Genomic DNA, 23,319 nt, shown 5'->3' on the forward strand with positions numbered 1-23,319 from the left:
TCTCATCTGAACAAAGCTGCTTTGGTTGTTTACCTGCAGCACCAGATTGAACCCTTGTGACATGAAAACACGTGAGGGCCATGTCACCGGCCACGGTAAGGGCTTAGAAAAGATGGCAGGTGCACAAAACTAGTTATCATCTCTGGAGGAGACGCTGATCTTAAATACCTGAAATGAGGCAATTTAAAGACAACAACCTCAAATGCCACAACAAATAGTCCCCAGAAAACAGCAGTCAGACGCTGGCATTGTGGAAAAAATGTTTGTGTGTGTGTAGTGAGAGTTAGTGTGTGCCTTACACTGACACAGAGAGCACAACAGTTACACAGTGTCTTCTGTCACAGGTCAGTGAAAGACAAGCTGCATACAGATGGATATGGAGAACGTGTGTGCCTGGTATTTATTGGGAGCGTTTGACTCCTCCTGAGCGTGTAAAGAGCTCTGTTGCCCCCTGCTGGGGAAATGGTGTGACTGAATTCAAAACAGAACTAGTTGAGGGCAAAGCACATCTGCACAGTTCACTTCAGAATATCTCAAATCTGTGGAGAAGGCTTGTCACACTGTATAAGGTGCATGTGAGGACATGAAAGCTTTTTAGGTGATGGCAAAAAGCTGTGGATTCAGGCGAGTTATCTCCTCCTGCTGTGAAAGGACGAGCAGCTCCACTCACCTTTTCCAACTGTCAGTATTCATTCGTTCATTCTAAAATTATCAATTTCAGCTCATCTAAAAAAAAAAACACTCATCACATATTTTTTTCATTTCATCAGGTTTGACTCCCCTTTGCTTCAGAACTGCCTTCATTCTTCATCACATAAATCCAACAAGTTCCTGGAAACATTCCTCAGACTTTGGTTTATATTGATATGACAGCATCACACAGCTGATCCACAGATTAGTCAGCTCCACCACACCTGTGACATGAATCTCCTGTGACTGTGGAGACCGCCTTGAACTCCAGGCCGCCATCAGGAGATGGGTACAGTGTGGTCATAAAAGGATGGACATGGTCAGCAACATTACTCAGGGAGGCTTTGGTGTTTAAATAACGCTCATTTTGTACTAAGAAAATAAGAAAAGATCATTACACCCACACAAACAGCCTGAATCACTGGTATGAGGCAGGATGGAGCCACACTTCCATGTTGTTTACATCAAATTCTGTCCCTACCATCCAAATGTGGCAACAAAAATTAAGATTCATCAGACCGGGCAATAATTTTAGTATCTTCTGTTGTCTGACTTTGGTGAGCCTTTGTGCTCTGCTGCTGCTAGCTGCTCTTCTGCATGCCATACCTCAGTTGTATGAGAGGTAATTTGAGTTAATGCTTTCTGTTTATTTAAATTAATATCTGCTGGGACATCATAAGTTGTTGTTGTTGTTTTTTGTTTTGTTTTTTACAAAAAACGAAACAGGTCGGTCTAATTTATTCAGCAAATATTGTTGTTTTTCACCCAAGAATGTTTGTCTCTATGTGGCAAAATTTGAATTCCTGAATTCTGAAACTGCATAGTGAGAATTTTTATGTATTTTTACTTACTTACTTTGTCTAATCTATGTCCACATGGAAAATCATATATGTACATTTAACCCAAAAAAATATCCAGCTGGTCTCCTTAATAATCATGCTCTTTATAAGGGTAAGAGTTAACTGATAAATAAATATCAACAGTGTGTCACCAGACGGTTAAAGGCATGTGTCGGGTTATTGATTGATTGATTGATTTTTCTGTAGGTGTTTGAGCTTCTCTGAAAATGCTGGCGACATGAATTGTCACTCTGAGGAGGCCACAGCCCTGGAGAATCTCGAATCCACTAAACTGTCTTCAGGGTTTTGTTTGTTCCCTGTGATGCCGCTAGATGTCACACAACCAAACACCAGCAGCAGCTGCTGATATAACCTACACACCACTGAGTATTTCTCCATCTATTAGGTGTCATGCATCCCGTTTAATAGCTAGTACACGTGCAGACAGTGAGTCATTAATTAATTCTGAGGGAACTTGAAGAAGAAAACGATCCAGTGTTGAGATCCGTGCGTCACCGGGTCCCCGGCGGTGGCGACGCGTACTGCTCCTCAGTCGTGCTTCGCTTCAACCCGGCTTTAAAAAAAAAACGGGCCAGTGAGACCGCTCACCGATCGCCGATTAACACATTAATTGAGCCCATCAACCAATCGTTCGGTCGCGACCGTGGCGCCTCGCCCACGGCATGACCTCCGGAGTGACGCGTCTCTCCGATGAGAGGGCGGAGGGAAGAGCGCCGGAGGAGATGCGCATATCTGCAGGTCTCTAGCGCTGTCGTAAAACAAGTGTCGGGAGCAAGTGAGCTAAAATTAAAGCGATGCCAGGAGTAACCAAGTACAATTTAGTGGATGACGCGCAAGATTTGAGGATCCCCATGCACAACGAGGAGGTGTTTAAGCATGGGGTGTGCTTCGAGGCAAAGGTAAGAAGCCTCTGCAACAGATTGTACTTTCTGGGCAGCATTTCAGGCTTGAAGACCAGCGAGTCCTAATATGCTAAACACTGTTATGTGGGCTTCTTGGGTTTCAGATGTCGTCTTATTTTTCTTTTTTCTTTTTTTTCTTGCATAATTGTGTGTGTTAGTTTATTGTTGCGTCTTCTGATCATGCAATAATTTTATATTTTATATTAAATTTCCCTTTATGACTTTATCATTTTTAAAATTCATTTTCATAATCTTGTTTCAAGGATAATACAAAGTTTTGGTTTAGTGCAGATGAATGAGACTGACTGCACTGTGGGAATTATGAACAGTTCTTTAAGTTTTACTGTTTTGTCTCTGGTCTGCACTAATAACATCTGTAAAAAAATCCACATAGTTTGTTCGGATGTGTTGTCCTCTTTGACCAACACTTATATAGCCAAATTCATAATTTTATGTAATGTAAGACAGATTAAAAACTGCAAATTGCCAAATCTGAGAAGGTAGAATCGTCTATATTTGATATTTGCTTGAAAAAATAATGTGCAGTGTAATTACAATTTTATACGTAGTTGTCTGCTTATCCAAAACTGTAAAAAAAAAAATCTGCTGACACTGGTTCAATCTAAAGAGGAGACAGTGTGTCATCCCAGCACTCCCCAAGTATTCACTTCCTTAACAATCCCGTCTTTAAACCTTTCTCTTATGTTTTGCAGTACATAGGCAGTTTGGAGGTGGGCCGCCCCGGGAGTCGAATGGAGATAGTTGCAGCAATGAGGAGAATCAGAGTAAGATTTCCCTGAAGCACACACACTTTGCCTCTTTGACAAAACCCACTTTGAAACACTGGTGACGTTCGCTGCACGTCTTTGTGCACGTTCCTCACAAGTTCCTTTCTCTGTGCTCGGCGTCCCCTCTTTACACATAAATGACCTGTCTGTGTAAAACTACACAGTGGGCAGATTCAGTGGGCCGTCAGGAGCAGTTTAAATCAGGGCAGGATTCATAGGGCAGCTTGGATTTTCTGGCTGAGGAGAGACACGGCGCACAGGGATATGTTTGATGCCATCAGGGGGAAAAAAACAACATCCTTCAAGCCTCCTTTTGTTACGATCATGCAAGGCCGCTGGAAACAACACGCGGCCTTGTCATTAAACATCACTGCAGTGTGACAGAGACACTCGGGGAGGAAAGGATTTAGCTGCTTGTCAGCTGTTGCATCTAATCTAACAACCAAGTTTATGGTGTCACTCGGAGATCGGCCGCCTCCCCAGTGACACCCAAGGAAAGACTTAATCCTGATCCAGCATCCCATACAGTGGGCAATGCTGGACATTTGATCACACTGGCAAAGATGTAGGGATGCTGTGTGTGTTTGGATTCCCCTTGTATTCTCAGGCATCCCAGTAGTGTGTGTGTGTGTGTGTGTTTGCACATTTTTAGAAAGTAGATTCTAAACTTGCTTTTATGCATTTTGGAGAAAATGACAGACACGTTCAACAGAGCAGCTCAAATGGAGAAAGAAGAGAGAGAAACCCACACAATGCACAAAGCAATCCAACCGCTGAAGGCTTTTCTCCTGCATTTTAGCTTTTATTTATCTGTGCTTAAGCAGACAATGTTAATTTACTACAAAGCTCCTATCTAAAAGACTGTGAAATGCTTTGCTCTAAGTCTTTGAAACAAACTGATAATAAGAAGGCAAACGAGGCAAAAAGAGACAAATGATGAAAATACAATAAAACTGGAAGAAAAAAAAGATTGTAAATGTGTGTGGGATTAAGATGGATAACATAAAAGCAGGTTTGTAAAATGCTCGGGCTGTTTTTGAACTCTGTTATCACACAGTAATTAATAGTCTCTGCTTCTGGGGGAGACAGACTGTGAATATTCAAAAGCTAACTTGTAAAGCACTCGCAGTGGCTCAGGGGGTAAGACGAGAGGTGAGCTTCCACAACCTGTAGCATTATTTTGTTCGGGGGCGGTTTCAGCGTGAATTAGTTTCAGGCTCATGTGCGTGAAAACGTGGCGCGAACGCTTCATCTCCCTCTGACAGCAGCGTGTGCGGAGATGGATGGTCCTGGTTTATGCAGAGCTGCATTAGCCTGGATTGCACACACACACACACCACAGAGATCAATGTCCTTCACCTGAGCACCTGCATCCAGCCTGCATGTGGGGAAAAAACTCACACAGCAACAACCAGATGCATTAACGGGACAAGACCAGATGACAAGGACACAGGTCACAGGCTTGCATGGTCAAACCTCTCTGGACTAAAATCAGCTCCGCCTCCAGTTTCTGATGAAACTAAGAGAAAGCTCTGTGTTCTCATATTTACACAAACCAAAGGAAACTTGACAGAGAATATCCAAGCCTGCTGCACACGCTGGGCAACTGTGTGTGTGCTGGAGAGTGATTTCATCAAACCTTATCTGATCAATTAATAATCTGATGTTGGACTTTGTGTTTTCAAAGCCAAACATGTTATTTCATACAAATCTTTCTGTTTTTTGTTTTTTACCCTACATCCTATGACTGTAAGATTTGGAGGACACACTGTTAATCAAGCAGAGGGATGAAAGCGTCCCACACATGTCCGCCTCCCTCTGGGAAGTCAGCCTTTGAAAACTTAAAAAGCTCCCAGAAAGAGAAACTGACAGTTTCTCGATGTTTACGCCATCCCAGTTTTCCTCCGGGGAAGAAGACAGTGAAAAAAGATAGCTCCTGTCTGTGTGATCCCTCCGCTTCATCGAGCTCCATCTCTGCAGGACCATAAATATATTTAATGCGAGTCAGACCGGGTAGTACTGTAATCAGTTTGCTTTGATTCAACTTTTGGATATGTTGTTTATTCTATCTATTCTTCCTTCACAGTATGAATTCAAGTTGAAGAACATAAAGAAAAAGAAGGTCAACATTGTCGTATCTACTGACTTCGTCAAAGTGATTTTGCGCAAAAAGAGGAAGGTCGGTCTTGCACAACCACATATGATTTTTCCATTTACTTGTTTTCGCACCTTGAATGACATCTTTGTTTTAAGTCACAGTTGTCAGCGTGAACCTGTGTGATTTTTGTCTTGCAACAGAGAAAAGGGTGGTCGTGGGACGACAACACCATCTTGGTGACACAGGATCCTATCCACAGGTGGGCCCTCTCGACTGTAACAACGTGTACATGTCGCTCTGCTGGAATATGTTTACATGCATCCAAAACACAACCTCCCTGTCAGGCTGTGCAACGAAAAGCTTCATTTTAGTACCCATCTCTCGAAAAGTCCAGACGTCTCATTCCTCATTTGATGTGACAAAAGCTAAGAAACGCAGGCTCATATTTTAAGAGCTGCCATCATAAAACTTTGGTGAAAATGAAGTCTGCGTGTGGCTTTTAACTTTTCTCTCAGTGATCATTTTACTTGTCAGATCCTAAATCAGCATAAGCGATTTAACTTTATGTGATTTTTGATAGGGTTAAAAAATAAATCAGGTCATTAGCAGGGCAGAGCAGCTGGTTCATACATATCTCAGGTTTATGTGGAAACTTTAAAGTTAAACTACAGTAAGCGGTGTAGCGCTTCATACATTTGCTTGCATATGAAAAATTCTCTGTTCAAGACCAGGAGGAAACACAAGGTGTCGCGGATAAATAAAACAAAATAAAACTAGTACCGGTACCGAAAAAAATAAGATTTATTCATAACACACGTGAAAAGACCCAGGAAAACCAAGTTAACAATAAAAATGATAACAAAATAACGCTGAAAACCGATAAAAACCCTGAAAACCATACATTTCACACCTGAGCCTCAACTCTCGCGGCCCGGTACCAAACGACTCACGGACCAGTACCGGTCTGAGGCCCGGGGGTTGGGGACCGCTGCTCTATGTGACCCATATCCGATCATGGTATGACAATGTGAACAGCACAAATCCGATATTTTCAAATCCAATCTGGGTCACTTTCATATGTGGTACTGAATCCGATACATATCCGATGTTTTTGAAAGCGACTGCTGTTTGAACAGTCATGTCACATTAAATCCGTCTTTTACGTCACTGACACAAGACAGTGCGACGTCTTCTTTTGCGCATGCGGGCCGCTTTGAGCATTCACACAAGAGCGCGTTTGCTGTCGCATTTTATTTGTAGTGTGAACGAGCAGACAAAAAAATTGGATTTGATCAAAAAATCTGAATTAAGCATTAAGACCTGCAGTGTGAACGTAGCCATAGTGACCTAAATAAGTCCCAGAAGAAAGGCCTGGATTACAAAACAAGGTCTTGGAGGCTGTTTAGTGGCAGCGTTTTCTACTGAGGAAAAAAAGCTACATAGCAGGGAGAAAAATGAGCACTTTACATTAAAAACCATCTCAATCAAACACCCAATTTACAAAAAAATTGACATGTTTTCTTGCCTCAACAGGATCTTTTACGTCTCACATGATGCTCAAGACTTAAAGATATTCAGTTATATAGCCAGAGACGGACAGAGCAACATTTTCCGCTGCAACGTGTTTAAGTCTAAGAGAAAGGTAAGCCTCACTGCTCACAGATCCCAAAACTACTGCAAACATAAATGACACATTACCTTTCATTACAATTTAGCCCTCTCCTCTCCTCTCTGGAGATAATGGTAATGTTAGCGACATTAACCAGGCATCTTAATATTTCTACTCCTGTTAACAGACGTTACTTTCAAAAATGACAATTAGCCACCGAGTCTCCATTTCCTTCATTTTCCTCACAAATGCACAAAAAGGGTTAGTTTGCATTATTTAAAGGCTGCTTTCAGAATATCTTCACCAGTTCACCTTGTTAGCAAATAGCTCTCTATGCTAACAATTTGGTCATTTTAGGAGGCTCCTAAACTCTCTGGCTCACAGTCTGATGAGGGCAAAGATACCATTTACCTGAAGATAGAGCTTCACAGAAATAAGGGAAGCAGCAAGCCAAACTCTATTCAGTGGAAACAGAATTAACCCTGCCAGGATCTCTGAAGCTCGCTAATTGGCGTGCTGTTTGTTTACTCCAGAGATAAATGAAATGTTAACTTGACAGCTGCCGTTCGTTTGGACTTTTTTTTTTTTTTGGCTGTTCGGCTTGCTCGTCTTGTGGGCGCTGTGACGTCACGCGCTGAGTTTTGTGCTGATTAAACAAGATACAAACAGAATGTGTTAATCAGAGCACTGCTCAGAGGCTTGTAGGTTTTTTTTTTCCCCTTTTTGTTAGAGGCAACATGTCGACTCTCTTTTTCCCAGTCTTCAATCTCTGTGAAAGGCTAAGTTGACGTGAAAAAAACTGGATGGTTCTGTCCGTCTTCCCATCTAAAACCACCTCTGAGCGAATGACTGAAAGTATATTTTCCAGTGTTTTACTGTTTTAGCGATTCAGAAATAGACAAACATCTTTTGCAGATTTTTTTTCTTTTTTAACATCAACAAAAGCACATTTATTTGCATTTCCAGTTCAGCTTCTGAAGCATCTGTTAATAGCGTTCATGTCTGTAATCTCAGGGATGTATAGCCATAGCGCGCACTTCTAGAATCAGACCCCAATGGCTGTGCTAGTAAATAACTTATGAAAAATGAGAGGCGTGTTCTTCTCCACATATCTGCATATCAAGCAGTGTCAATTTTTCCTCCACGACAAAGACTGAGCATCACTGAGGTTGACTCCCATCCCTTCACCATGGATACCAGACAGACAGTGGCTTAGTGAAGCTGAATACTAATCGTTCTGGTGGGAAGCGAAAAGAAAAAGGGGCATTTTCGCTCCGCGCTTAAAGACATTTTCACTACAGCTGAACCAAATACACATCACAATGTTAGAGACATGGTCTGTGGTGCTTCTCTACCTCCTTGGGGCTGTTGAGCCTTATCTGGTTGTTGCAGGCCAAGCATGTGTGCTGAGTAGGAGGAGATGGACCAGCTGATAAGAGGAGATTTGATTTATTTTCATCACGGCATGTTGCAGCGTAGCAAAGCTTCGATGTCAGCTCGGTACACCAACACAGCCTTTTGTGCTCAGCCCTCGGAGGCCTGTCAGTTTAACCTGACAATTTTAAAGAAGAATTAAATTCTGTATCGATTGAGAAATATGACAAATTTTCTTACAGTGTTTTTGCTTTTGCTGTTTTATATTGCTATTTCACTTGATTGAACTACTTTCAAGCTCGAGTTGCCTTGAAATTTAAAATGAATGCCTGGAGGCAGGATGGTCCTCTAGAGGCAGATATCAATAAATGCATTTCTGTGCCACTGTTCAATATGGAAAGCGTCACCTGTAATGAGACTGGGGAAGGATATGGTGGATAAAGTTTAACTCCGGTGGTTTAAGGTTGCTGCCTCTGGACTGCATATTAAGGCTTTATGGAAAAAGAAATGCGAGGTTGAGCTGTAGATAGATAGATCTCCAGGCTTTCCAAAGGCTGCTTTTTCACTTGTTTTCACTCAGAGAAGTGTTGTTTTTTTGGTTTGTTGAGCCATCCAAAAATTAAAAAGACACATAGCTCAAAGGATGAACCACTTTGTTATTAGCAGCCAGTTGCAAAACCCAAAACTTTAGCTTTAGCACCCATTTCTTTAGCTGAATCTACTTAAAATACCAAACATAGCACAGTTTGACAGGCATGAAATAGTATTTTTGAAAAAAAGCTTTCAAAGACCTATTAGTTGAAAACTTGTTATCTTGATATCTTGGCATGAGGAAAAAATCTTTAGTAGAACAACATCTGAAAGTCATGTCTTTAAGAAATAGAGAAAAAAACCAGGACAGGCCTGACAGAGGACCTGAGAGATGCATCTGCACAGATGAGGTCAGGAGAGTGGTGTAGCCAGTGAGTGTCTACAGCAGTCTGTAAAACACGGTGGAGGCTCTGTCACAGTTTGTGACTGTGCTGTTGGAGAGCATGTCAAAACTGATGGATTTATGAATGCAGAACAGCACCATCGGGTGTCATTTTTCAACATGACACTGATCCCAAACGTACTGCCAATGCAGCAAAAGAATGAATGGAAATACATGTTGAGGCCAATCCATCAGTTATGGATTGGCCTCAACAGACTAACGAAGCAGTGTGAGAGCATGTTGACAGAGAACAGAACAAAAGGCAGAAACATCCAAAGAAGAGCTTTGAATGTCTGAAGAATACTTAAGGCAATTACAAGAAAGCTGCCTAAGAGAGTCCAGAGTTGTACAAACTCTTTTCGCCTTTTATATCGTATTGCCATATATGGTTGCATTTTTGAAACACTGATGATGTAGAAGTCTGGAAAACTCATGAATCAAATATTGACACATGACACTTGTTGCAGTTCTCCTCTTGTTGAGCTAAACCACTTTGCAACCATTTGGGGTTTTTTTTATTAAAACACTAAAACAGACAAATATGGACAGATGACAAATGCAGATCTGGCTCTGACAACCTAAAAAAATCAAGAAAAAGAAGCATTAAGCTGTTTGTTCTTAAGACTAAAAACAACATGTAAACTAACTATTTATTTAACTTGATGCTTTCCTCCGTGTTCGATGTTTCACCATACAACAGATTTTGATCTGAATGTGCATCAGTGAAAACAGTTATACACAAGAAATCGTGAATATGACCATTTATCAGTTAATAATTAACTGAGAATAATATTCCTAATCATGGGCAGCGCGGTGATGAGCACTGCTGGGTTCTTTCCGTGTACTCTCTTCCAGCTTCCTCCCACTCTCCATGCTTACCCTAACAAGGATAAGCGGAAGAGAATGGATGGATGGAATTTCTTTCGTTTTTGATGCCAGCATGTACATTTGTACTTGCTTGATTTTTATTTTTCTATTCAAAGAGGCTTATTGTAGGCCAGTCATTTCACTTCCCACATTCGTGGCGTTTCACATCATTCAGAGCTAAGTGTGTTATATTTCAATTGTTTCAATATGCAACCCTTTCCAGCTAACTGTGGAGATAAAACAAAGAGATTACAGTAAAATAGTCGACATTTTTCAACCGAGGGTTAATACTGTGTAATTTTTTCTGTAACTCTCTGGGCGTCTCTCCTCCTGTGTATAATTAGGGTTTGTAATTAGTGGAAAATCAAGTTTTAGGACATGCTTGTAAATGTCAGGGTTAATCTCTAATGGCTTTTTCTTCAGATCAGATCCTAACCCTAGCACAGTTACCAAACATTTAAGATGAGTCCTTACTGTAGCGCCATTCCTGCGACCCAACTAAAAAGATCTTAGTAGTTAATATTTGTGTCTAATTCAAATTAAATTGAACCTCCTATACTAAAAATGGCTTAATCTTCACTCTGCCATCAAATTTACTTGCTCCTGAACTACACCAATCATCGCTGTGACAGCAGCATGTATACAAAAGAGATACACAAGGACAAGCAGCTCAAGTCCTCCCAGCATTTGCTGTCCTAATTTGTTTTCTTTCTCCTCCCTCCGTTTCCGTCTGCCTTCACCTCCTGCTTTGCCCCAATATTCCCTTTCCTCCTCCTGCTTGCATTTTTCATCTTCTCTCTCGTTACCTGTGCACAATGTTCATACACTCGCTCTCTCTGTATTCGCTTTTCTTCCTGTGCAACTCCTCTGGGGCCTCATTTTCTCCCCAACTGTGTACTTTCATTTGTGCATCCACCCTCGTTGGCCTCCTGCTGCTGTTCTCTCAAAACTTCAACACACACACACCATCTTCTTGGTGTCTCCACCCCACCCCCTCTCACAGTCTCAGGCCATGAGGATTGTGCGGACAGTGGGTCAGGCGTTTGATGTGTGTCACCAGCTGACCCTGCAACAGAAAGACGACGAGCAGGAGGATGAGGAGGGGAAGGCGGAGGAGCTGCAGGCGGTGCCAGGTGACTCACACCGACAAACGCAAACACACAAATCTGCATCCGCAAAACCACTCCCTTCTCTCTCACGTCTTCCCGTTCTGCTTCTGTCACACAACACAACGCACACAGGCCTGCGACTCCTGTTTCTCTCGCTTTCTCTGTTATACAAGCTAAAACTCGGAGTGAGGCAGAATCAAACAGTGGCAGTTGAGCACACCTCTGTGTGAAAAGATGTCATTATCCTCCTCCATTTTTTTTTCAACTTGCCACGTTGAATGTTGAAGCTGCAAATTGGTTTTGGTTAGTTGTGCGAGCCCACTGATCAAAGCCCTTTTTTGTGTGGGCTGCTGCCAGCCGACACTGTTGCTGTCACTGCCTCTAGATATGTTGCGAACTTTAAAGCACAATTTATTTATTTTTTTATAAAGCATGACAATCCATCCTGTGCATCTGGTCTCTGCAGCAAAGAAGAGGTTTGCATTGTCAGAGGAGACAGACCTTGAAGCCACTACAGAGGAGAGCATTGAGTGCGTCTCATCATCAGACCCGGAGAAGAGTAAAAAGGACGAGGCTCTTGGTAATGATGGAAAGGTACTGTTGCCCTTCATCATTTCAGCATCGCTGTTATGAAACATGGAAACACAGAAATCCTGCAGGGAGATGATATAGGCACACTTACATTTTATTTATGGATGGATATGGCACATGGGTGGGTTTCCCATGATGCACTGACCGTTTCTCCTTCAGTCATCTCCTGTATTTATACACCAAGTTGCATTTAGTCCATTTAATTTTTAGTAATTAATTTTAAACTCTGGCTCTTTCCCAATGTGTGTCTTTTGCTGTCTTCCTCCTCTCATCCCCAACCGGTCATGGTAGATGCCCCCCTCCCTGAGTCTGGTTGTGCTGGGGGTTTCTTCCTGTTAAAATGAAGGTTTTGTCATGGACTGGCCGTGTAAAGCAGGCAAGATAGGACCCAAACGTAGACTCACAGAGGCAAAACTGAACTCAAAAACACAGCAGAAAATGCAAAACTAACTAAACTTAGAATATGCATGAGACTAAAGAGGCAGGTAGGCAGAGCACACGGCAGGGAATGAGGGAGAACATGACACTGAACAGAGGGAAGGCTTAAATACACAGGGAATGACGAGGGAACAGAAAACACATGGGAAACTCAGCTGAGACGAATTAGACACAACGAGACCAGGAAAGCAAAAACTAAACACACTGAACATGGAACGCACGTCTTTTACAATAAAACAGGAAACATGAGCTTGACAGAGGTGTGGAGGAAAGGCAGACAAGAGGTAGCGAGGGAACACGAGAGCGATATGACGAGCTGGAGAAACACGGATAAACATGATAAGCGGGGGGAACATAGAATAAAACACAAGGAGGGAAACCAGACACACAGTGGACAAAGACACAAGGGGGAATCTAATAATCAAGGAACTAAACAGGGAATATGAGAAAATATAAAACAGACTAAGACTACTATTGAACCTAAAACATAATACAAAATATCACTAAAACAAAAGAAACTCAAAATGCTGGGTCAAAGGGACCCAGAACCATGACAGGTTTTCCTTCACGCTCATAGACAGCTGAGGTGTTCTCTTTTCTCTTTTTATGGTCTCTGCCTTGCAGTGTAAAGCATCTTTAGGTGAGAGTTTAGGAGATGTATAAATAAAATTGAAATGACTATAATAAAGAACTATAAATGAGTCAGTTTTACTATTAATAAACAATTATTTTGTCTTGTAAGCATTTCATTAGGATTACTGTTAGAAAAATAACCAAGGGCAAGTTACCTATAGTAATCTACACTATACTACTATTATAATAATGCTATAATAATGTGGGTGGAGCTTTCTCAAATTTCTGAATATAGCCCAGGATGTTATAGGAAGTCATGTTTAGATATGACACATTTAAAACAGTATGTAGTATCATATTGTATTTGTAGGCAGTGTTTTTCACAGATCTTATACTCTTGAAGTCAGGTAACCACAAAATATGATCTTTAAATCAGAATGTGCAGAACAAAAAAGGGACTTTTTCTCCTATTTTGTACCTTAGTTTAGTTAAAATACGTCAAGCACGTTCCCATCCTTCAAGTTTCATTGTTAAAAATACCAACATATCTTTAATTTTTCACAGAGGTATACCTCTGGTTTTTGGCTCCATTGTCTATAGCTTTAAATGCCAATGAGCTGATTCAGGCCATGACATATTCTAGAAAACCGCTCTCCTGTTTTTTTCTGTAAAACCTTTTTTCATTGATACCAACGGGGCATTTTCATCTCTTGAAAAATCAAGCCAACTGCAGTTCCTCTTGGTGCCACTGGAGGCTACCTCCAAAGGGAGTGAGCCCCCGATCCTGCCATGTTGAAATAACAGCTTTACAGCATAAAAAAAACATGTTTACAGACTGGTACAGCGTGTTTTGTCCCTGGATAGTTTCCCCCTGAATAGAAAGTGTGAGTGTGGTAAAAAAAAAATAAAAAAATTGTGACTCATTCGCCTTGATTATTGATTTGGACTATTCCGATATTAATATTATGCCTTGCTGTGTGATAGCAACCATCCGATACGTTTGTGCTTCTGTTTTGGAGAATAAAAGTCTAATATTTCATTAGTCTATTACATAGCACTAATTAACAGATATGTGGGGGACACACATGTGTCCCAGCAGACTAAACCACAAACTGAGCCTCCAAACTAGATAGTTATACAAGCAAGGTATCTATTTACAGTTAAATATTTACGGTTAATTTAAAGCATGAAAGTAAATACAAGGGAATTATATGAAAGGAAGCAAATTTGACATCAGTATCTCAAAGACAAAAGTAAAAGCAGATATTTGTGTCTCTGCATTGCAGCCATACAGTTTATGAATATGGCTTACTACCCAAGGAAAGGTAAATGTACATTTTTAGCTGGTAAATTTGCACTGCACCCTCTCATATAAGGTAAAAGAAAAGAAAAAACAACTGGACAATGGCCAAAACGCCAACAAAATAAAGCTTCAAAATGCATCCAGTACCAAAGTGTGACGTCACTGTGGTTACATCCATGTTTTAGAAGAACTGGTCTGAGATATTTAGGAGTGAGCAGAAGCAACTTGTGCATGTTAACTATGGGTAGGAGTGGCTGTAACTCTGGTTTCCTCCAGAAATGTTGATTAGTTAATCGGCTATAAATTATCCTTAAGTTTGAATATGAATGCAAATTAACTGATGACCAGAGTCGACGCCACCTCAAGCCCAGTGTCCATCCACCCATTTGTTAATCCTGAATTAGGTTACCAAAATATATAGATGATGGATGGGATTTTAAAAAAAGTCAAAAATATTGTATTATTCAGTGCTTCCTGGAGTCCCACAGCTCACAGATGGGTAGTTTGCTAATTTTAAAGTTTGTCCTCATAAAAGCTCAAAAGAAGATCAGAAAACGGCTCAGAGCTCAGAGGGATGTGCGGTCTTGTAAGCAATCATGTCTTTAAGGGTTGCTTGTGAAGACGGGCTCTTCAATATTGATAGGATCATATGGTTTATTGATGAAATCACAGCCAGGATTTCTAAGTGCTGCTCTGCTCGTCCTGTGATGTCGGACAAGCCGCTCTCTGCTATCTGCCTGTCTGCTCATTTTCCCACCGAGTCTCTGAGGAACTGTCAGCTTTATTACTCACAAGAGAGAAAACCGGTGTTGTTCTGATGAGGTGTTAATTGGTTCGAATCGAACAGTTATTAAGTCTAATTGCACAATGACCCAAGAACAAGGGAATTTAAGCGTCATAGTTTTTGCGTTATTCATTTTCCTGCAGCATTTCATCAGGTCTCACGTGCAACCTGTCTCAGTCCTGTGTTTGTAATCTGAAGGTCAAGTGTCCTTCACAGTGAAGTGTTAATGACAATGGAGTCCAACATATTGATTTCCCATCTTTTTCTTGACAGATGAGACTTTCATGTCAACAATTCCTGCTGTAGCACTCCAGCATAATTGTGTGAGTCATTCACCCCAGCAGCAGCGGCCCATACAGTCAATACACATCTATTTATAGAAACCCTAATTAAAGCACTGCTTTCACATTTTTTTTATTCTTATTGGACTAAGGTCATTTCTTTACAGTATAATTATCATGCTTATGTTAAAAAAAATGCCAGTCTAAATATTAGACTTTGATTTATCACAGTGCCTCACACACTTCAAGATAATTCAATCTTCAGCTCTAAAATGTTGGTAAATTTCATGCCTGTCGTCAGGACCTCAAAGAAAAAATCAAACACCAAGTAGCTGTGCAGCTTCAGAAGAACAGCCAACACTACAGAATTCTCCATCAGCAGCAACTTCAACAGAATAGCAGCGTTTATTGATTTTTATTTGCTGTGAAATACAGTTCCCACTTTGATATTTTCTTCATTTATGCAACTTGGCGTGGTAGATATTGCATTGATCGCTTTCTCGCTCGCTCCAGGCTTGCTGCACTTCACTCTACCTGCCTGCACTTCAGCAGCATTGAGCAGTAAAAGTGGATTCACATTATACACACATTTTAAGAGATCATCACAAAATTCCTTGTAGACACCCTAAGCATCAAGCAGTGAGGATATCTAAGAAACCATCTGCGGATTTCTCCATTGGGATGAAAGCACACAGGCTCCTTGCTGTCAGTGCAACATCTCTTTGCATTTTCCTCCCTGAGGAGCTCAGACTGGCAAAGAGAGGCTTTCAAACCACTGCTGTAGACATGCTTTTACACATACAAACTTTCATATATTTTTTCTTTCTGCTATTAGTCACGTAGGATTGTGGGTTTTGCTGCCTTATACTTTGTTCTCTGTCTGTGGCCAAGCTCTGTTTCTTCCTGATGTCAGGGACTAATGCCGACTTCAGCCTACAACATATCAGCTTAACACAGGTTGGTTATTCGTGTCCGGAAAGAAACCAGAGTGTAAACTTGGGGCTGCACGATTAATCGTTAGAAAATCGCGATCTCGATTCATACTTATGTGCGATCTCATTTCCAAATGACAACGATTTTAAAAAAAAAAGAAAACAAAAAAAGACGACGACGATTGGACCGCATTTTGATTCGGGACGTACTCTGCATGAAAACAAGCGCTCACTCTTCCTGCTCAACAAATGACAAGGGCGGAGCCTTATACCACGTGATACAGAAAAAACAACGGAGAGCACGTCAGGGATGACGAGAAAGTGACAGGAGAAAATCCGTCCCGGTCAACCACCCAAACATCAATAACGGGAACCTTATACAGCGCTTCCCTATAACCGTCGAACTCCCGCAGGCATAAAGAAATTACGGAGGCTATTACTTATCACCTGACCAAAGATAACACTGTGCAAAACGAGGGATTTAGGAAAATGATCAACACCCTAGACAAACGCTACACAGTGCCGTCCCGCAACTATTTTTCTATTGTTGCACTACCTGCTCTATACACGCAGCGTCGAGCAACGGTGGAGACAGAATTTCAAGCAGTACAACATTTTGCGGCAACAACAAAACGTGAGACATTTGTTGTTTTTATGTTTATTTATTGTTTTTATGTTCAGTCTCAACTGTTACGAAGTTGATGTGCAGTTAATAAGTGCAATAAATATTTATACTGGAAAAGAAAATCGTGAGAGAATCGTGATCTCAATTCTAAGCCAAAAAATCGTGATTCTCATTTTATGCAAAATCGTGCAGCCCTATGTCAACTTACCAGTGTGCCTCGTATAATGTGGCATAATGGATAAAAGCTAAAGCCAATTCATGGGCAGACCAATATTATCGGCTGATATCCGATGTTTAAGTCTGATGTCATTACCCGTTTTCGGGTCCAAACTCTGCTTCAGGTCCCAAAGTCAAACAAACACTGTATAAATTCTTTCATCTTTAATAAAATAATCAGTGTTGCTGCTTTACCAGGTGTAACAATTAAGTTTAAAATCCAGGCATCCATGAAAACAGAATTTATGAAGTTTAGTGGAGTTAGATGTTAGCAGGGCGTTAGCTCGCTAGTTTCCACCTAAACATAATATACTATTGTCTGACTGAGTGATTTCTGAAAAAATTTAAACGTACAGCTCTGCTATCACTTCCAACATAAATGAAGACAGGAAACTAAACAGCAGTGACGTTTGGAGGGTTACTGAAGTTGGGCTAGCTGGTATATAATGATGTGCTACGTGGTGGCTAGCTATGGCTAGCATAATATAAACACATTAGCACAGTGAAGCTGGAGGATGAACGCTAACTTTGTTTCCACTAAACGGTCCAATCTTCAGTCAGGAGAACAACTGAGATAATTCATCCACAATACAAGGTTAGTCGTCAATATATTGCTGCCTGGGCTGGGCTGTAGTTATCTGTCTGTGAAGGTTCTCAGTCATCCAGGTCATCGTTCAAAGATGGTTGTTTACAGTGGACATTGATAGCTTCTTTCACTCCTCTTTCAAAGGTTTTAAAAACACAACCGCTTTAATAACCGAAGAGTAGTTCCAGACAATTACACTGTTGTCTAACTATCTCTCTTCTATTAATGCATTAGTGTAATACAACCAAGGTATGTGGGATCCACTTGGACAGGCAACCAGGTAGCAAACTGGACATTGTCTAAAACATCATTGATAAGATAAGATAACCTTTATTAGTTCCACACGTGGGAAATTTGTTTTGTTACAGCAGAAAGTGGACAGTGCAAAGTTATATAGCAAAAATTAGTGAACACTGGAATAGAATAAGAATAAGATACTCTACACAACTGTAATTGAAGACAGTATATAGCATAAACAAAGCAAGCATAATGAAAGAGCTGTCCCCAACACACACGGGGGTGTTGAGGTGGCAGATTTTTAAATCACCAAATATTGTTTCGCTGTCGGTTTTAAAACTCCTACATCAGTCAGATTCTGACAGATTCAGTAATTTAAAAGCAATCTCACTTAAATGTGATGTATAACACTGCTGGATCATTTGTCCATGATTTTGTTAAAACCTACTGCTCTATTCCACGATCTCAGATAAGCATAACAGCGTTTACTTATTTCAGGAGTCCTCTTCACGCCCTTCAGGTTTTGTATATTCCAGCTTTGTCCCTTTGAGTGTTTTTCACGAGTCACTAATAAAAAATCACTTCCATAAAGGATAGAGCTGTGCAGCTTCAATCATAGCTCCTCCTGTGAGACTCATCTCTCCTCACTCCTCCATCCTCTGGGTGTATTTTAGGATTTGAGACATCCTTCATGAGGATATGCTGAGATGGATTTCCAGTTCACAGGTAGGAGGACAGAGGGAACTGAGAGAGGAATCAAAAGAGCTACTTTGGTTGCCGTTGTCCGATTGTATTCTTTTCTTGGGAAACGTTGATTTGATCCCGAGTGTGTGTGTACTCCTATATGTCTCTCGGTCAGGAAAAGCCAAAACAAGTCTATAATTGCCTACTCCTACAAAAATACTGTGTAGTCTGATCCCAGCATAGTGGTTGTCAAAGTTTGTAGATAGCAGTCTTTATGTGTGTAGTGAATGACTAGTGAAAGTACTTCAACTCAGCTTGTAGAAGTAGTGGAGCCTAAATGGCCATCATTTTATTATTCATTATAGGTATCTGATAACCCGTCTCTTCTGCTGAGCTCGCCCATCCTTGGAGCCTCTGTGCTGGCTCATGCTGCAGCAGGGGGATCCTGCTCTGCAGAGCACCAGGTCCACTTCCTTCAGAAACAACTGCAGCAGCAGGAACAACAAGCACTAGCAGCTTCAGCGCAGGTAATTTTCCCCTTCTGGAACCTCAAAGAAGATATTTTCACCTTTTAAGTTTGTGTGAGTCTCTTAATGGGAAAATGTGTTCATGGAAAATTTTACCGTAGTGCAAACTTCCACAACGGCAGTTTTGAGTATAGCAGCTGTTTATGTGTGTTTGCCTGTCTGTGGACAGATCTTGTCAGCGCGATGGTGTTGAAACCACGCGAGGTAGCGCCATTAAAACGTCACGGAAGTGCAGTTGAGATCGAAATGAAGCTTGCATTTAAAAAGGGGTGTGTTCCGACCCATAAGTGCTGAGTAAATGAAGCTAAAAATATCCCAAGTATTTTTAAAGCAGGTGATCTCATGCCACTGTGACGCTATCGCACAATTTTTTTCTTCTCTTCCTTTTTGTGATGAAACTCTCACTAACTGTATTGATGCACACAGGGTTTTTTTTTCTTTTTTGTGCACTGAATCATCAGCTGTGATTCATTTAATAAAAAATCACAAGCCTTGAAGAATTCACCTGCCTGTGTGCATACCAGCATCAGTTGTTTTAACCCTTTAAAGCCGAAACCCTGAAATAATTGGCAGAAAAATTGTAATTTGTTGAAAGTGGAGTGGTTATTGAACCTTCTGGACATTTTTTTAAAGGAAAAGATTTGCATTTATGAGTCTTCATTCTGGGTTATGTGGAGGTATATGTCTAAAATATGATCTGCTTGATGTTACGGGGTTAAAATATGCTCAATAATTAAATGTGCTTTACTTAATGTAACTGAGCAAAGGCTGTTTGACACAAAACTTCCTGATCACATAAAAAAATTATCAAAACCTCCCAGGAAACAGGACATGAGTATCTGTATTTATGATTATGAAATTCACAGAGCGCTTTCAGACACTAAACCTTTACATAAACTTTGAACAGTTTCAGGTAACACTTAATATTCCCAGGCAGTGGCATTTAAAAGTTGTATGTCTGTGTGTGTGTTTAGGTAAATGTTTTGCAGGAACAGCTGTCGGTGGAGTTGTGTGCTCGGACTGAAGCCCAGGCCAGAGTGCAGAGGCTGCTGCAGCAGAACACAGACCTGCTGCAGCACATTTCCCTGTTGGTCAAACAGATCCAGGAGCTGGAGCTCAAAGCTGCGGGCCAGTTAACATCCAGTGAGTGGCTAATACACTTTTGTAATTGACTTTCCACTCAGATCATTTTCTCCTTTAAAGTGTAGTGTAGATTTTTATTTGGCTGCCTTTAATCTTCCTGTTTACCTCCAATCTAATCTGTAATAAAAACGTTAAAATTTCTCCCTATTTTTCTTTACTTTTAATTAGTTTCTTTCTTTCCCATTGCGCTCATGTTCTTCTACTCCGTTTTCTCTCCTGCTTCTGGCACACAGTTAATTATACTATGACAGTCCTCTTAGAGGGTACCGCTCCCCGTTCTCCCGTTCCAGCACAGACGTCATCCCACTCTTTGTAATCTCAGCTTTGACCAGTCCCCTCTTCTTACATGATCTGCATCTCTGTTTATATGTGATAATGAAATATCTTTTGTTCTTTGCTTAATCCATTATAAATATGTCATATTTGATCTCTTCTCATTTCTGTTTTCCACAGTGGGTTCCCAGGACAGTCTTCTGGAGATCACATTTCGTGCAAAGCCTCCCGGCGTTCCTCATGAACCCCCCACCCCTTCGTCATCTACGGGCCTGTTAGCAGCTCAGTCCCAGCTTCAGATTAGCAATAGTGCCTGGGTCTCTGTCCTGCCCAGGTCTTGCTCTCCAGGCACCATGGGCGCTGACACCATCCCCTCGGGGCTTAGCAGCAGCGGAGTTAGGCTTGAGTGCTTCCGCTTTGCTTCCCGAGCGGCAGACAGCCAGGAACAGGGACAGGACACAGGGGAGACTCCCAGCGACGGGGCCCCCGATGAAAGCTCGCTGCTGGGGGAGCAGGTCCTGGGAGCCCTGGAGTTGCTTCGTTTCAGGGAATCTGGGATTGGATCAGAGTACGAATCAAACACAGATGAGAGCGATGACCGGGACAGCTGGGGCCAGGGGGAGGGAGCGGGGGCCGACGGAGGAGCCCGACTTTTAAATGTGCTGAATGCAGAAAGTCTGCCAGACTGCTTGGGAGATGAAATGGCTGTTTAGTGGTGCTGTGAAAGCTGCACTAGGCAACTTTGAATCTATGTAAAAGCCCAATGGGAAATAAGTAAAATTCAGAATCTGAAATTATCTGTATAACGTGACAGAAAACTGCATAATCTGCAGGAATAAATTGCTTGTCGCGCTCACTCACCGCTGTCCTGGCAAAAGTTTGACATTTTTTGCTCTTTTGATTTGCACAGCTTAAGAAAATGTCCGTCTGGTTCACTGGTAGCTCTGTGGATTGTTATTTCTTGCTATTATGTAGTTAATATGTCACACTTCTGCAACACAGAAAAATGTAATGTATTACTTTAGAATCCGTGACACCCAACTAGGGCAGTAATATGATAATAATAATAATAATAATAATAGCAGAAATGTCTTAGAATCATTGAGCATGCTGTTTGCAAATCATCCATATTTTTGTTAATCCTTGGTAACTGCTATATAATAAATTTAGACATAATGTCTAAAGCCATGCTAGCTGCTCTATGAGGGTGAGCTAAATGCTATGCTAATATGCACACAAATGCTGTGTCAAAAATTGCTGTACTTCCATAATTACACGTGATCATTTGAGTACATGTTCAGAGTGCACTATAAGTACCCAGCTGATGGACTCAAAAAGTTGAGTGTGGAAAACTACAGTTTACAGTTAAAGTCGTTAAGAATGGAAGGGACTAAGCAAAACACTGCCTGAAAAGTGGAGGTAACTGAGTAGTTTCTCATGCATAAACTGCACCAAACAATTGTGAGTGAAGACTAGTCTGATTTTTTCATGCTTGCTTGACACAGCATGTGAAACCAGTATAAAGTTCAAAATGAATTTTTTTTTCACTTTTTATTGTTTCCTAGACTTTCAAAACCTGTAGATTTTTTAAAAATGGATTTCATCTATCCGTTTTTGTTTATTTTCCATTAATTTTTAACTAAAAGATGTCAAAATGAGTCTCTTATTTCAAGTACTGTGGTTTAGTGAAAATGGAAATAGATTAATAGCCATTGGTAGCACGCTAGTAAAATTCTGATTCTTCTAGGTTTTAAAGAAAGTGTTGATCCGTCACGGTCCACACAGCTTTATCGCCACAGGCCAAATACAGAAAAGGTGCTCGCGTTACTGGGGCAGGTTTCACTGGCTTCCTGGACAGTTTGCGCCTCGAGGCATGTGTAGGCCTGCTGAGCGAGTGTTTTCCCCTCATGGTTGAGAGGTTTGCTGTTTAAGAATTTCATGGAAAATACTGTGTTTTTCATTTGCAGTTTGTGCACCAGAAACTGTTCATTAAACAAGATTTTTCTGACAGTGAAGTTGAAAAAGCCCCATTGTTCAGTATTGATTGCGTGGCGTTTTTTTTGTGTGCAAGCAGTGTGGGAAAAGCCTGCATCTTTATCCGGCGTTTCCCACACTGCGTCACAAATTTGGTAGAAACATTCGTGCTGATGCTAGCTAGCAAGCTGAAAGTGGCATTCTCTGACCTAAGCACTTATATTTGGCACTGTGTGATGTTTAAGTGCTAAACTGTCATCTTCCAATAGAATAATATGTGATTAGAGACTCAACGGATTGGTGTTCACAAAATTTGGCAGCTAGCATGACAGTTGCACTAAAATGCTAATCTGTGCACAACTTGCCATGTTCAAGCAGTTAAAATTCATGTTATGACAGTATGTACATAGTGTATTTCATGTGAGCATATGTTTAAATTCAGCCTGAGGCACAAGGGCAATTATTTAGTGTGTTATCATGTTCACAAATTTAACAAGTAGCTTTTAGCTATTATGTTAGCTAATAACTAGCTAAGTTTAACAAGTAGCTTTTAGTTATTATGTTAGCTAATAACTAGCTAAGTTAAACAGTTGAGGCTGGAATAATGTGACTTGTTTATTTGAAGCAGTTCATAAATTTGCCAATTTCTACAAGTTAATATTAATTTTTCAGATTACATTTTTATCAAATCAACACTACATACATGGAGTAACATTACGTACTGTAATCCTCAAAACTAAAATGTACCTTCTGCTTTTCGGCTTCAGTGCAGTGGGACATTTAGCACAGTGCAGCTTCATTCAAACCCTATTAGTCAGTACAAGTGCTGTGGTGTTGCAGGCTGTCTGAAAATCTCTGCTGTGTGTGTGTGTGTGTGTGTGT

The 23,319-nt window shown here is 40.9% G+C and overlaps 1 protein-coding gene across 1 annotated transcript; it reads left to right on the forward strand.

Annotated features, from left to right (window-relative positions):
* The first annotated feature begins 1,930 nt into the window (after positions 1-1,930).
* LOC101475110 (carboxyl-terminal PDZ ligand of neuronal nitric oxide synthase protein) lies at positions 1,931-22,473 on the forward strand. The gene is made up of 10 exons (XM_004567124.3): positions 1,931-2,449; positions 3,166-3,237; positions 5,327-5,419; positions 5,539-5,597; positions 6,872-6,980; positions 11,165-11,294; positions 11,737-11,864; positions 18,886-19,047; positions 20,022-20,190; positions 20,644-22,473. The coding sequence occupies exons 1-10, from the start codon at positions 2,345-2,347 to the stop codon at positions 21,174-21,176; spliced, it is 1,560 nt and encodes a 519-aa protein (XP_004567181.1). The 5' UTR covers positions 1,931-2,344; the 3' UTR covers positions 21,177-22,473.
* The last annotated feature ends 846 nt before the right edge of the window (positions 22,474-23,319 follow it).

This window comes from Maylandia zebra, linkage group LG18 (assembly GCF_041146795.1).
Source record: "Maylandia zebra isolate NMK-2024a linkage group LG18, Mzebra_GT3a, whole genome shotgun sequence".
Classification (NCBI taxonomy): domain Eukaryota; kingdom Metazoa; phylum Chordata; class Actinopteri; order Cichliformes; family Cichlidae; genus Maylandia; species Maylandia zebra.